Source organism: Metopolophium dirhodum, chromosome 2 (genome assembly GCF_019925205.1).
Source record: "Metopolophium dirhodum isolate CAU chromosome 2, ASM1992520v1, whole genome shotgun sequence".
NCBI lineage: Eukaryota > Metazoa > Arthropoda > Insecta > Hemiptera > Aphididae > Metopolophium > Metopolophium dirhodum.
Window position 1 is genome coordinate 32,227,464 of NC_083561.1, and position 15,943 is coordinate 32,243,406.

At 29.4% G+C, this 15,943-nt stretch overlaps 2 protein-coding genes across 3 annotated transcripts; one reads left to right on the top strand and one right to left on the bottom strand.

Annotated features, from left to right (window-relative positions):
* The first annotated feature begins 837 nt into the window (after positions 1 to 837).
* LOC132938741 (uncharacterized) lies at positions 838 to 4,717 on the top strand. The gene is made up of 3 exons (XM_061005758.1): positions 838 to 1,272; positions 3,066 to 3,213; positions 3,585 to 4,717. The coding sequence occupies exons 1-3, from the start codon at positions 1,098 to 1,100 to the stop codon at positions 4,207 to 4,209; spliced, it is 948 nt and encodes a 315-aa protein (XP_060861741.1). The 5' UTR covers positions 838 to 1,097; the 3' UTR covers positions 4,210 to 4,717.
* Positions 1,155 to 5,472, bottom strand: LOC132938740 (uncharacterized). 2 transcript variants are annotated; one of them, XM_061005755.1, is made up of 3 exons: positions 5,140 to 5,472; positions 4,745 to 5,048; positions 1,156 to 2,294 (listed from the first exon to the last, which is right to left on the bottom strand). In XM_061005755.1, exons 2-3 carry the CDS (start codon positions 5,041 to 5,043, stop codon positions 1,418 to 1,420), a joined length of 1,176 nt encoding a protein of 391 aa, XP_060861738.1. In that variant the 5' UTR covers positions 5,044 to 5,048; positions 5,140 to 5,472; the 3' UTR covers positions 1,156 to 1,417. The 2 variants fall into 2 exon arrangements, with proteins under 2 accessions (XP_060861740.1, XP_060861738.1); XM_061005757.1 differs by lacking the exon at positions 5,140 to 5,472 and having other exon boundaries at positions 1,155 to 2,294; positions 4,745 to 5,131.
* Positions 5,473 to 15,943: the final 10,471 nt, after the last annotated feature.

The window sequence follows — 15,943 nt, forward strand, 5'->3', positions numbered from 1 at the left end:
CATTTTCAAATCTTAGATTTAAAAAGAAAATTTTTTATGAATTTCTAACTCAAAATAATTTGTAAATTTACATAATTTTTACGTATTTTATCAATATTTGAACTTTAAATGTTTATAAAAAAAATTGTGACTGGATTTTTAATTTTTTTCATCGACTATTGAAACAATAACCTAGGAGCCTTTTGTGGAAAATTTAAACATACTATAATAATGACAAAAAAAATAACTCTTTATAATGTAAATAAAAAAAAATGCTTTTAAACTTAAAAAAATTATCTTAAAAGTCTCAAAAATGACCTGAAACTCAAAAAAACTCAAAAACTTGAAAAATATAAATTTTTATGTTATTGAACACACATTTTAAGCTAGGAAAGTATAGTCTAGGATGTTACAAAATAAGATGCGAAAGTCTTCCACATCTAGGCCTTAGTTATTATGTAATGAGTTGTATAACTTTCGTGTTCAAGCATAATATTCTGATTAATCAATGAATATGAATCATAAATAAAAATAGTTAATTAAGATATTGTAAATATAAATTTATGTTAGGCTTTGCAATTATGTTTGCATTTGTAAAGAATGGATCTGAACATATTTTATTCAATTCTACAGTTTGAAAGAAGTCTAGTACTTCAGTATTTGTCTTAGTTGAGTTTATTTCGAATGGAAGAGGATTTTGTGGCAATTTAATGAAAAGAGTAAGGCTGTAGCAGTGTAGCCTGTAAGTGTTTGATGTTTGTGATACAATATTTATAGATTATATGATATAGTATTTCATCAAACATAGACGAATGGTTACAAAGGGTCCCGCCACACCATGCGTTTTGGCGGGTCCGGGTAAAACGCATCCGGTCGACCGGAACAACAACTTGCATAGTTTCTAATCATAGGTGCTATATTAGAGCGTTTTGTCGGGACCGGTCGATTCCTGCCGCTGACCGACCGCATCATGTTGCGGTCGGGCGGGAAACGAATCGACAGGACAAGTCATCAAAACACATTATTTTAAATCGTGTATGCCACACTGTGCGTTTTGGCCGCTGCGTTTTTTGAATATTTTACCTAGACATATTTTTTAAATATTTATATTTTGAAAAATGGTTTTTGATACCGATAAATTTATATCATGTGTACAAAATAACCCTTCCATATGGAAAATTGGATCCAAAGATTATATGGATAAGCATATAAGACAAAAAAGTTGGAACACGATTGGTGAGTACATGTTTGAAGATTGGAGTGAGCTTGAAGAACATGCAAAAGAAAGTAAAGGTAAGTATTCTAAGTTATATTTTATATTTATTATACTGTTTACAATTATTATATTATTATATCATGTAGATATAAATTAAATTATTGAATACATTTTTAAATTTAAAAATAATTTTATTCTAGAACTTATATTTTTATTTAAAAATCAAATCATGTCGTATTGAAAATCTACTGCTCCTGGGCCCATAAAGTAGTTGGCAAAGTAATCCCTCACTTCAATTCCATGCGAACGAGTCCCTGTTCCACGAGCTTCAATATCTTCTAAGTTGTGCGTTTCAGAATCTTCATAATTTATACCATCTCTTTTACGAACGAAGTTGTGCAGTATGCAACATGCTTTTATAATGTCGTCCGTAAAATCTGGCTCCACCTGGATAGCCGTATGTAAAACACGCCATTTATTCGCGAGGACTCCAAAGGCACATTCGACTGTGCGCCTTGCTCTGGATAATCGGTAGTTGAACACTCTTCGAGAATCAGTAAGGTTACGTCCAGGGTACGGTCTAAGTAAATTTGAATGTAAAGCAAACGCTTCATCTCCAATAAACACATACGGTTGTGGATTGGTACTTGTATTTGGTAAAGTAACTGGTTCTGGTATGTTCAATTTACCTTCATATAATTGTTTACCAAATGCACACTCCTTGAACACATTGGAGTCCCCTTCACGACCATATGAACCCACATCGATTACAACGAAATTCAAATTTGCATCAACTATTGCCATCAAAACGATAGAGAAATACTTCTTATAATTAAAGTAGAACGAACCGGAGTTGTTAGGATTTCTACACCTTATATGTTTTCCGTCTATTGCTCCTAGACAATTTGGAAAATTTGTTTTAGTATAAAATATATTTGATATTTCCACCCAATCTTCTTTAGTCGGTTTAGGCATCTCTTTTGAATTTAAAGTTGACCATATCACTTTACAAGTGTCTTTTACGATCACTCCAATCGTACTTCTTCCCACACAAAAATCAAATTTTAATGCAGCGAAGCACGTACCAGTTGATAAATATCTAATAAACAAAAAATACATAATTAATAAATACATTTTGATGAATAATTTTTTTTTAGTTTTTACATCCTGAGCGTAACAATGAACGTATTGATTTTACAATGTGTTTGTTTTTTTAATTTTATTTTTTGTGTCTTTGTACACGATAAGATGTCGAAATAATGATTCGATATTTTCAACTTTAGTATCTTTTCCGATGGGATAGTGAATCTTGTTGGTACATACAGTCGAAATTAAAAATTCCCAGTAGTTTTCAAAAGCATGAGGAGAAAAAAAATTAGAAAAAACGGTTTTCAAAAAAATTAATTTTGGTTTTTGGTTTTACTCTGTTGATACATGGCATTTTTATTGAGTGTTTTTATTAGCATATTCTATACAACATAACATTTTTAAAAATATTTTGACTTATTTTGAGCTATTGACGGTCATTTTTAGTTTTTTATTCTATAATTAATATCAATAAAATTTTTTTTGTTGGGTCAACAAGCGTGCAAATGTAATACAACACTCCTGATATATTTTTACAATAGCAATTGAAAAATATTAAAATACATAGGCACAATTTTTTTTATAAGCATTTAGACTTAGAATTTTGACAAAATTAATCAAATTTAAAATTTAATAATTATTTTGTAGTTAAAAATTTATAAAATGTTCAACATTTTTTCGAAGGATTGTAAATTTTAAACAAGGTTTCACGGAAATATCCAGTTTTATACTGATTTGATTAATTATTTATATTTTATAATATTATAAATTAATATTATTATAGTGACCGATCTGAAAGCTAAATGGAGACATATTAGAGACCACTATTCAAAATTTATGAATCAGGGTAAAAGTGGTGATAGTGCTAAAAGAAAAAATTATGTATACGCAGAATCACTGACGTTCTTGCAGCACATAATTAAAAAAAGAAGGTAATTATATTAATAAAGATATTTATTACAAACATATTCATAATGCAATCTAAACTCGACAATTTTAGATTTTTAAAAATACGCTGAAATCCAAAAATAATTTTTTGAATTTGAGTCCAAAAAATCACAGTTTTTGTTAAAAATTACTAAAAAATGTATTCCCCAAGACCAGACCACTGCACTGTGATACATTTTGTACATACTATTTTTTTTATAAATATTTCCGGTTACGCCTCTGCAGAGTAGTTAGTTTTATCTGATATGAAATTAATATCAGAAATTATAAAATCTAGTTCATAACAAAAAATATTCATGAAAATGTACATCACTAGTAATGGCAACTAGATGAATTATTATTTATTTGCTCATAGGACGACAGGTAATTTCAATGAAAGTGTACAAGAAGAAGGAGAAAATACCGGTGGAGAAGATTCATCCTACGAGCTGGTTTTAGATAATGAAATTATGCCACCTCAATTCGACACATATTCAACTCCAAAAAGTAAAAAACAAAATAATTCCAAGGTACAAAAGATGACACCATTTCAAAAAGAGTTACTAAGCAATTTAGCTACTTCTGAAGATGATGTAACCTCTGATCCTGATAAGGCATTTTTATATTCCTTATTACCCGATTATAAAAGACTAAACTATAATCAAAAAACAGATTTTCGTCTTATGACTCTACAATATTTTAGGAACGTATCATTAGGATCTAATCAACTACAATCAACTCCGCCATATTTTAACATTAATCAAAACACTAGTCAGAATGTCCCTATCCCAACTCAATATTCAAATGTATGTCCTTCGTTCAATCCCGGCCTGGGGAACAATCAAAATCATAATCTTATACCACAACCCTTGCCAATATATTCATCTGATTTCAATCCAAATGCTCAACATCCCACACCATATCCTAAAAGCTCATATACTTATATATCTGATCAGTCCCAACAACCTACTACTAGTGGAGATTTGTTTGAAAAATTTTAATAGTATGATACATAATTAAAGTTTAAATTATACTTATTGCAATAAGGTGCGTCATTTAAATTTTAAATTCAAACATGACCTTTTTTAATTTTTTTTATAAATATTAAAGTAACAAGGTTTGTTATACTTACAGTAAAATATTATATGGTGTTTATAATGTATTAATGACATTAAAAAGTATGTAATTTTTAATTTTGTAAGAACATGAAATTGTTTCATTTTTTTTATATTTTTTAATTAAATAACGAAGATTGTTATGTTTTAATGTTATTTATACCATACTGTTAAATATTATTTGATCTTTGAATAAAAATAAAGTATTACATTTTTTTTCTTATACCTAATATACTGTTTGTCTTTGTATTTTCATAACCTAATACGGAAATTATGTTAAAAAATAAAAATAATTATTTTTAATTTTTGATAACTACTTATAGGTGATTAGTGATAACTTATTAATTATTAATAGTCATATATAATATATATCACGTTGAAGATCTTAACTTTTATACGTAATATAAAAAAATAAACTTACCTTAAAGTAATTGATAGACGTTCCTCAGCAGATATCGGATTACGAAATTCTGTGGTATTTTTCGTTATATGTGGCCGTAGAGTTTTTAGCAACTCATCAAAACTTGAAATCGACATACGGTAATACTCGAAGAATTTATCAGGATATTGTCTAATATTTTCAAAAAATGTCGTAAACTGGCCTATTTTCTCACGATCCGCATTTAGTGGGTGTACCCAATACCTTCGTTTTGCTTTTGGTGGATCTAATAAGCCTAATGCTTCAGCTACAGCAACAACTTTAGTATTTTGACGATTCATTTAATCTATATTTAAATGTATTTAATATGAACTAATTAATAATAAAATATTATATAACTACGATTTAATACATTTATAAAATACAAGTATACTTACTTATGTAATGTTCAAAAAATAAATAAAAAAATGTAATTATTTTGACACACTTTAATTAGGTACCTATTAAAAAATTATACTCGTACCTATAACGTTATAACTGATAAAGTAATATAATAAAATAATTCTGCATAAATTACGTAAGTAATCTAGGTCTAACTCAGAGAGCGTAGGGATGTTGAATGTAATGAAATTATTGGTCGTAGGTTTTTGACGAATTTGGGGACTAGTGGTGGCGTTTGGAACTTGGAATGCAGTGGCGGGAACGTTTTTAAGAACAAAAACGCATAGATGTGACATAGGCAAAATCATCCGGTCTAAACGCATCCGGTTTACCCGGACCTGCTAAAACGCATGATGTGGCGGGACCCAAAGAAGGTTTTCAGAAAATATATTATAAACCGTTGCGTGCTGCACTATAATATAATATTATATCTATAACATATACGAGGCTGTCAGAATTAATCCTTAGTATAATTGTATACAGTGAGAGTTAGTAATGATGGAGGTGGCGATGGCGAGGGGTGTAATGGGATTTATGAGAGTTTATTTTAGCACTATTAGTTGCGGATGGTCTGCCGCAGGTATTTTGCCAGAAACATTTATTTTTATGACGTACCTACTTGTATTATTAGTGAATTTATAACAGACAACAGTACAATAATATATTATCATATTGCATTGTATTGTTGTCGAAATTCGAAAGTGTCAATAGTTGTATTGTTATTATAATTTTTAGTTTTATCAACGAAACAATACAGTTGTACACTGTATAACTATATAACAAACACACCCGAGATACGAAGCAAGCGTTAACAAATTAACATAATTGTATTCATTTCATTTGGAATAATTTTTAATTATAACTACTAGGTACTATGTACGCTATAAGATATGGATTTCACAGAAAATTGCTGTTGTCATGTCGATCGCATTGCAGATTGAAATTATATATTATTTTCTTTTGAACAATTGTTAGCAACGCACGTAAAATACCGCCGGTTGATACAATCTAATTTGAGGAAAGTCTTCTTTCCACTATTACAACGTCTATATACAACTATTAATTCGTATTATATTCTTCAATAAACAAAGATTGTGTATGTCACGTTGTAATGTGTGAACATCGCGTTTGTATGAATATAACTAGGTATATTATATAAGTGTTAGATTTATTAAATCACTGCTGGCACTACTGACACTGATGCACTGTACGGAAATAAAATTTGGGAGAGTTCAAAGTGACCGTATATTCATTTATATCTAGTTCAATAATTACATGACTACTATAATAATAGGACCTCTAATCTCTATGTAATGTGGTGATGATTAGTGATTAGAAATGTAAAATGTATCCGTAGTTTTTTTTATAAATTTGTAAAAATAATTTAAGTATATTTTTTCCTCAAATTTTCGATTAAAGTAGGTAAGTACTATGTATTATAATACGTTAAATTTCTTATCTTTTAAAATCTTGTATTTAATCTAGTGTTAGTAGAAACATATTATTATGAATGTTTTTTTTCCTTTTTTTCCTTTATCTATGCTTAAAATGTTTTATTGGTAACCTTTAACGAATGTGTAAATATACTATATAGTCTCCTAGACTAAATAGTACATATTAAGTAAAAGTTATTAGTTATCACGCTAGTAGAAACATTTAAAATGAGAGGATACTGGGTTTTAAGAACGGTAAAAAAAATGTACTTAGTAGTATTTATATAATTTACTGAACTCGCATCTCTAATATCGAGTAATAGTAATACATATCTGCTGGTGCAATTCCACACTTTTAATAACCTCTAATCACCACGTTAAGATAAAACGCAGAAACATAGGTATTTTCTAGATTTTTTGTTAACATGTACCTAACGATAAATGTTATTGTTTTTTAGAATAGTTGTATACTTGTAAAATACGAAACATAAATCGTTACAATAATATTATAATACATTTTTTGTATCGTGATAGAATATTAAATTTGACCACAGGTATTTTAAAAGTATTTTAATAATTCCTATTTGTCCTATTAATAATATAATAATTACTCTTTTATATCGTATGAATATTAAAGTGTATTTACAAAAAAAAAATTGATTTCCACAGCCACCTTTCAAATGAAAAAAAATTCACTGTCCCAAATTTGTCAATCGCCAAGTGCTCCAACGCTTTATGTATGTAAAAAGGACCACTACGACTACGCCTTAGACACATTGACGGTCGTCGACCTAAACGAAGTGCTAACCATCTGACAATGGACTTCATGTGTATGCATTTTCAATACAGGTGGGCACCATGATGGTCATGTTGCTAAGGAATCTAGATTCCTAACGGCAGGAGGCTGGTGGTCGTGCAACTGCAGTGAAGATATTGTTAGGTAGTGACGATGCACGCTAACGACATCGTCATACCTGCGATCCCGGTCACTTTTGGCAATGAGGACGATCTGCCTTTCGAAATGAAGTGGGGGCTTCAATTTCCGGCACGGTTATCGTTCGTGATGACCATCAACAAATCCCAGGGTAAAGCGTTCGACCGGGTTGGTTTACATCTGTTGTCGTACACTAGTAGAGCTACGTTGCGTTCTGGCACTCAACTAAGCAAGAAATGCTCTAAATCCTTTTGCAGTCAGCATGCCCGCAGATGGCAATGGTCGTTTTGTGACAAAGAACATTTTATACACTGTATAGGGACGAATCACCTATGGCACGCCGAGACCACAGCTCCCGGTGTTATCTCAAGGACGTCATGGGTTCGCAATCGCCGTTTATTTACAAACCAGTATTCTTCCCCAGTGACTTTAGGCAAATATTGCTTTTTGTCCGAAAGGTCGGGCAAGAAACGACATTGTCATGGCGTTAATCAAACAAAACTTTCTGTGGAGGAACACGGAGAAGTTTGAACTGACGTGAAACATGCACGTGCAGGTAACGACAAGGACTTCACGGATTGGCTGCTCAGGTGTATTGCCCACGGTCAACATCCCCAGGGGCATTGTATGTGACATTGATCATTTGATTGATATCATCCGACACAGTAAAATCGCCAAGGGAAATGCGCTCAAAACAAAGTTAATCAGTGTTGACTGACATCGAATAGGACTATCGCCCTATAGGTACTTAATTACAAACTAAAATGCACCGTACAAACGACGGTACATCTTTCGACCCTTTTCGACTTTCAACTAAACACCGGACAAGCGCTGGGGTACAGTATCCAGCTTGTTCAGGTATCCATTTACATAGGTAATGAACTAATGACTATCAAGTTAGACACTATATTAAATGGCTTTTGACTTTACACTTTCTTGACATACAATAAAGCAGGCAGGTCAAATATAATTCAAACGCCATTGTCACTACCGGTACTCATGGTCAGCTGTTAGTTAAACGGGCCCCCTATTCACACAGGAAACGCTGGACGGTTAGGTTGTAATAATATAACATATAATCATAGTAATATATAGGCTGACAGACTGTATTCGTTATGAATCATTAAGGGATCTTTTCCAAACACAAATCGTGTATAATATTATATAATAATTAATAATTAATAATAGTATTATAAAGTATAATATTATTTAATATAATAATAATAGGCATTATTAACAAATGACTCAATATACCGTAGAATGGTGTGAATAGATTCGTCTTATAAATAGCTTAAAATTAATCTCAACATTTTTAAAATTGCTCTATGTACCTATTGTAAATTTGTAAATATCAATTAACCTACATAATGGTGAAAATGTACGGACTGCGAATAATGTTTTATGACTTACAACAAAATAACTAAAATCATTACGTTTTGCTAATAAGTCCAATTTTGTCAACATAATATGGACTATTATGAATATTGTAAATATTCATATTATGAACTTACAAAGTTTACAAACTATTATGATTTTGACAAATTTAAACTTATAACACTTTTAAAAAAAATTATGTACCTCTAATATAATGTATTTTGAATATTTTTAAATTTCTGTTAAAAAAACTTATAAAAAATAATGTTTTAATTAACAGACTTTTTTCACAGAGCATACATTTTTTCATAAAATTTCCCAAGTCTATAAATAACTAAAATTAGTCTAAATATTTTAGAAATTTTTTTGTGCATATAAAATGACAATTCAAATTTTATAAGATTGTTTAACTTTTCTATGGTAAATATTTTTAGAACACTAATAAATACCGTTGGTTATTGGATAAATCGTTTTATACATATTTTGAATACCCAATGTTGTCAACATTTGTACTTCAGTCACTTATAATTATTATTTTTTTATTTCCACTAAAAAAAAGTAAATAAACCTTCCATTAAGTGTTAAAATTGTAGGTATTCTAAACTAAAAATTAATTTGGGAATTTGAGTGATTTTATTGAATTTCATAGAAATTTGAAATTTGAACTTAAAACACTTATAAAAAAAATATATATGTTACTGTATTTTTGATATTTTTGTACTGGAATGTGATAAATTGATAAATTTGTGATTTATGAAGAACCTTGTATTATACCATCAAGCTTTTTTATTTAAAATAAATATTTTTTTAAACATAAATCGTAAAAAGTCAAAAAATTAAATACCACAATACTAGTCAAAATATTTTGAATATTAAATCAATGCTTTAAAATGCAAATAAAAAATATTTAGTGAAAACTTAAAGTATTATTTATTTTTGAATGTCCGTTCTGTCAATAATGTTTATCATAAAAACAACCTAAAGTTGTTTCAAGTAAAATGAAATTGCATTGTATAGGTATTCGGGAAAAATTGCCACGGACAATATAGTTAGTTAACATTGATTTTCGTCTTTCAAGCGGGCTCCCCTGAAAATACCGCTGATGCTACTTAATATACAATATTATTAACGCTAGATGTGAACAAAATATTAGATTATTCGGTTCCGTCAATGTGACGATGGGTGCAAAATTAGCGCACATAATTTCATGTTAAAAAAAAAATGAACGGAATATTTTTACCAATAGTTTAGGTGACGCTCAATGTTCGCAACGACGACAACAACTAGACATTATGATTCGCGATACCTAACAATAATATGAATTATTTATGTTAATTCCAAGACAAAAATGACACATATTATTTTTCTTTCGAGAGTCAGAATATAAATGTTTTCTTATCGTCATTTTTACACCGATAGAATATCAATAGACACCCAAAATTACATATCCTGTGCAAATGTCGAACGCTTCAAATTACACAAAAGTACAAAACACTAGTACACAGTAAACCTCGTAATATTACATGTAATTATTCATTCTTTACAAAACAGTTTACCGACAGGCATTTTGCAAAAATCGTATTTAAACTATCTAAATAGTTACAACCAACCCAAAATCTACCAGTGAATGGCAATGGGAAAATATCCATTATAGATTTGTTTAAGACGGAGTTTTGGGTAAAAATAAAGTTTATTAATATAACAATTAAAACTTCCAAGTTAAAAAATAAAAATATCACTAATACTAAAATATTTACCTACCTACTTCAAAGTTTAAGCGACTCAAGTAGGCAAACTATATCTATGGTTATATATTTATTATGTATTGACTATTGATATCAAATAAAAGAATATTATTTTAGCAAGTCTATGAATTAATTTTCATCGGACTTTGTAGGTAATAACTAATAATGATTATCAAGAATAATACATTTTGGTAATAAATAGAATTTTCAACTTATTTGGCTAGCTACTATATAAATAGTTTCACCAACTATTATAATAATAAATAACAATACCTAACGATAATAGTAGGTATCATAAAAAATAATAGAATTTCAAAATAACTCCCATATTCACAATAGTATTAGTTACTACCTTAAAACTTAACTATAATTATGTCTAAAATAATAATTAAATGTACAACATAGTATTTTTAATTTTATACTAAATAGCCTAGCTTTTAAACCAATTTTATTCCGATCAATTAATATAATGGATCATTCGATTTTCTATCAATAGGTTTTCTGACTTTGCTTTAATTTTAGCCAATCAACTTTTTATGGCCATTGTAAATACTGTTTATTTTTCCATAGTACATAATATATATTATATTTATATTATGCATGTTAAAATTATAACTGTTGGTGCATAATATTTTATTTATAATTTTAACAATCTATAAGTTACAATGTGTAAAATTGATTATTACCATATTATGTTCGCTTGAATTAACACGTGGAAAAACGATAAAGGTAGCAATACAATTTATGACACAATATAAGAAATAATCGATATTTATTTCAGTGATTAGAGATGGATATAAAATTGATTTTAGTTTCTTGAATGTTATATAATTATAAACTGTACTACGAACTTATTTAACTTGTATTGTTGTAAATATAGTTTTGTTAACTAGGTATTAATTTTAATGATATGAACTAAACCTTAAAATTATGCATATAAATACACGAGTATTTACTAATTAGTGATCATTAAACTTAACGTATTTGTATTTTGTAATTATATATTTTGTATAATATTCATATTTACTTTAGTTTAAAATTCCACAATTGTTACTTAAAAGTTATAAAGTTATAATGTCATTTATATTGTCCTGTGGATAATGAATTCTAAATTATGATACGTCTACAAATGTATGAAATGGTTTAGGTATATTGATAATAAATCCGAATGATTGGATGACTGACTTCTTGTAAATGAATGGTTATTTTCTGTAATAATACAAAATATAGTCGATTAATATATTACTAATATTAATTTATTAGTTTATACTATACGTCTATACTTACTCAATTATTATTTCATAAAGTTGATCTTTTATTGTTTCGTTGGTGTATTTTAGTTTTAAAAGACTGAGAGCCCATTTGTTTCTGATTCGTTGAAATGTTATATATTATCCGATATTATCCGGCTTTTTTATATTGTTGTTTGATTATGAAGTATTTTAATAAGAATTTTACAATTATTGTTATTATTAACTTTTAAATAAAAGCCCACCTTTTTGGCTTTACAACCTTCAATAACTTATCTATGGTTTCTCAATTTTCTTTGCAGAAGAAAATATCTAGTAGCAATAGTAGCATGCTAAATTTTTTCAACAATCATTCGCGATATAACTTTACGTACAATACTATAAACCTATTTTATTCCCTTGTTTATTATATTATGATGTTTTTTTTATCTTTTTAAGAAATATATTAAAATTTAAAGGTATCTTTTCCACGTACGGCTTACCTGGCACTACCCGTTCAATTTGTTTTCATATTTTTTTACAAAAAATTAGCATATGTAGTAAAATATTAATAGCGTTGTACTTAAGCATATTACTATATGCAAGAAATGTATCTAATTTTATTAGACAACTTATTACTAGGTTGTCATGTTGATTTTGGCTTGCAGGTCACGATAAGCATACAAGGTTATAATACAGGATATCACAGAATAAAATCTGTCTTAATATTAACAAAAACCTATTTTTAAATAAAAATAAACAAGTTATAATTTCTAATTTTTTAAATTTATTATAGCTATTTATTACTTACAGCTTAACTGAATAATAGTTAATGCTTCTATGGCCTAAAAATAACGGTTATATTTATTTTTCATTCAAACGAGATGTTGTATTCAATATTTTATATTAGATTGCAGTAAACATAATAATTCGGAAAAAAATGTATATTAAGTTATAACTTATAACCAAATGGTGAGGCACCCGGTATGTTGTTATGATTCAATGGGGGTCCAGGAGTTCCCTGTACCCCCAGCACCCCCGGTAGTTGCGGCATCATCTAATGACTTACGTTTTTTTCAGTTTTGTTTCAATAATAATATTGTAATATTTTGGTGACACGGCGTAGTAGATAGGCAAAACAGGTACACATGTATCATTACATTATTATTATAATTTATACTTTATAGGTATACTCAAATCTAACCATTTGAGCGCTTATAATGCAAAATAAAATTATCACGCGCAAACGACGTTACAGTGTGCCCATACCCATCTTCTACGGTGCTCATGGCGATTAACCTCAAAAATTTCATTCCAACGGTGCATCCGTAGCCAGCTGTTTATGGTGACCGCCGCATAAATCCTCTTAACTAAATACTCAAAATAGGTAGTGCCATCATTGGGTGGCTTCTTCCGTCATACTACTCATGTTATTTATTTTTTTATCAAATTTTATTATTGTCCTTTGAACAGATTGTAAATATCTTGAAAAAAATAAAAAAATTTTAAAAATTTTAATATTCTGTATTCACTGTAGTCTGTATTATTTATCTTCGCAGCGTTAAATAATTTATTATTTTTACTATTATTATAAATAAATAACTGGGAGGGTTTAAGGCACGAAACTAGGTGTTATATTTTGTTCGGCCCCCTTTCTTATTAGGACGATGGCGTTTATGAAGCGCTTATGTCTGGATTCTCACGACATAGGTCTGTGGTCGTGGTTTGAAGTCCACCGTTCACACGACTATAATCGCCTGATGACAAAGTCGTCATCACGAAGCCAGTCAAAGTTTAACCTAACCAGTAACCACCATCGCTGAAGCCCAGTACAAGAAATGATTTTATTGGGACGGGAGGGCTCAGAATCCCGAAATCATGTCCTCGTTCTCCTTTGGTTACATGCTCACGCACTTGCTGGCAGCGTCTTGTCCCAGTGGTTTGGGCGTTTAGCGGCTAGCACTTGATGTGCTTAGGAATACTGTCTACTGTTGACTCTGATGAGTGATGACTGCGGTGTATAAGGGCTACCACTGACCGTCCTTTGGTTTGTCGAAAGACTCTGAGGAGTAAGAATGACGGTTTATTCTGTATATTACTTATACACGAATAGTAGAATATGTTTTCTTTCTTCTCCATATGTTTCTTGCTCTTTTCACTCTGCTAGTACATAAGGCACCGCCAGATGAGAAGGGAAAGCTTATTACAGTTGTGTAAAATCCCCGTGGGATCCACATAATACTTACAGCAATAATAATACTAATTTAATTTCTTGACTATCAAAAGTTAGTATAAAAATGACATCCCACAAGGCATTTAATATGCAACTAAGTATTCAGTACATAAAAATGAATTTTATAAAAAAGTCACCCCGCACAACGACTAATACGCAACTAGACGTACAATTTACAATGTTTAATAAAGATTAATGAATAATAATAAATAATATTATGCACAAAACCTTTAATCCCACGAGAATAAAGATAATATAACTTACTATTTTGGTAAAGGCATCTTACCGTAACAATCTATCATCTTCCACGATTGTGACGTCTAAGTTCCGACCTCGTGACTCGTGTTGTACCTTAATTTAACTATGTAAGTCTGCTGGGTAGATTACACTGTAGTCGGGTTCCGGAGTTTGGTAAATTCTCATACGAAACATAACAGCTTAGCGGGAAAATATATTTCATGAGTTCTTATGGGGGAAAAAATCACCCGTACGCAAGTTCCTATACGAACAAGAATTATACATTTATACACCTATATTGTAATTTCTTAATTGGAGATAAACTCTATTATTTAGATGCATTATTTTTTGTAATTGCATGCATAGTATATTTATTTATTGTACTAATGTATAATATAATAACATTTATATGACCAGCGTTTTGGAAATTAACGTACCTAAAATCATCAATATATAAGCGCTAAAAAGCACTTAAAAACAATTTCAAACATTTTACTTCATTTTCCCATATCAAACTAATAAAAAAAATTTGTTCTTCCCCTAAATATTCTTGATTTTGTAACTTTTTAAAACTAGTGAATAACTTATCGTCTCCCATTATTAATTTCTAAATTAAATTAATAGGTACACAAACACAAACACGAAGAACAGTGTGACCAAAAATCGACAATTATACGTTATCTCGCGTTGATCACCATCGACGATATTGCTCAAAACCATCAGCATGGCTAGAATAGTTTATAATAGTTATTGTTTTTCCTGCAGCATTGTTATTAGAATAATATTGTGTTGATCCATGTCCAGTCATGACCAAAGAAATAGAATAGAAAAAATAAGCAAAGACGGTACCTACAGCATTACTATTTAGTATTATTTAATAGAATATATAGTCAACTTATTTTTAATGTAAATACATACTAGCTTATTTCTGTGTCATCTCAAAATCAAACAAAAGAAAGCAGAAAAAAAGAATTTTAAATTTTCATAGTAATCGTAACAACATGGTATAGGAGCGTCCTTATATCGTATATAAACGTCCTTAGCACTTTTTTGGATTTCAAGTCAAGCCAAAAAAAGCTTTAACTCTTAAACACTGATTATAACATAATCATTTTATATACATCATGCCCCATAGACATATCATTAATCTTTATTAGCAATATAAAATGATACAAAGTTCGAAAAATTATGGATTTTGTGTTGTTTTCGATATACTTTTGATTGTTAACAGAGTTAATATACATTTAGAAAATTTTAAAATGAACATTATAACTTGAATAGTTAGTGAAAAGGGAAAAATCTTTTTAATCTATAGTAAACATTTTATAAAATAAAATAGAAACACATCTATAAAAGTATAAAACAAATATATATTCGTGAATGTGCGTATATTATACCCAAAATTACGTAGTAACACACAGCTAGTGTGTAAGTCATTTGAGGTAGGTTAAATGAATCCAAAGGCTGAAAGGAGACCAGTACAAGTGTATGACCTTTTTATAGTCTCATATTATACCTTCCAAATGATCGGTCGGAAAGGGTAATCTATTCTATAATAATAACTAATACATTTTGAAATATAATATTATAACTGTGGCATATATTCTGTAACTAT

Coding starts and splice junctions, on each gene's coding strand:
- LOC132938741 (XM_061005758.1), top strand. CDS start 1,098: ATGGTTTTTGATACCGATAAATTTATATCATGTGTACAAAATAACCCT. Junction 1,273..3,065: donor ACATGCAAAAGAAAGTAAAG/GTAAGTATTCTA, acceptor ATATTATTATAG/TGACCGATCTGAAAGCTAAA. Junction 3,214..3,584: donor CACATAATTAAAAAAAGAAG/GTAATTATATTA, acceptor ATTTGCTCATAG/GACGACAGGTAATTTCAATG.
- LOC132938740 (XM_061005757.1), bottom strand. CDS start 5,043: ATGAATCGTCAAAATACTAAAGTTGTTGCTGTAGCTGAAGCATTAGGC. Junction 2,295..4,744: donor CGTCTATCAATTACTTTAAG/GTAAGTTTATTT, acceptor TTTGTTTATTAG/ATATTTATCAACTGGTACGT.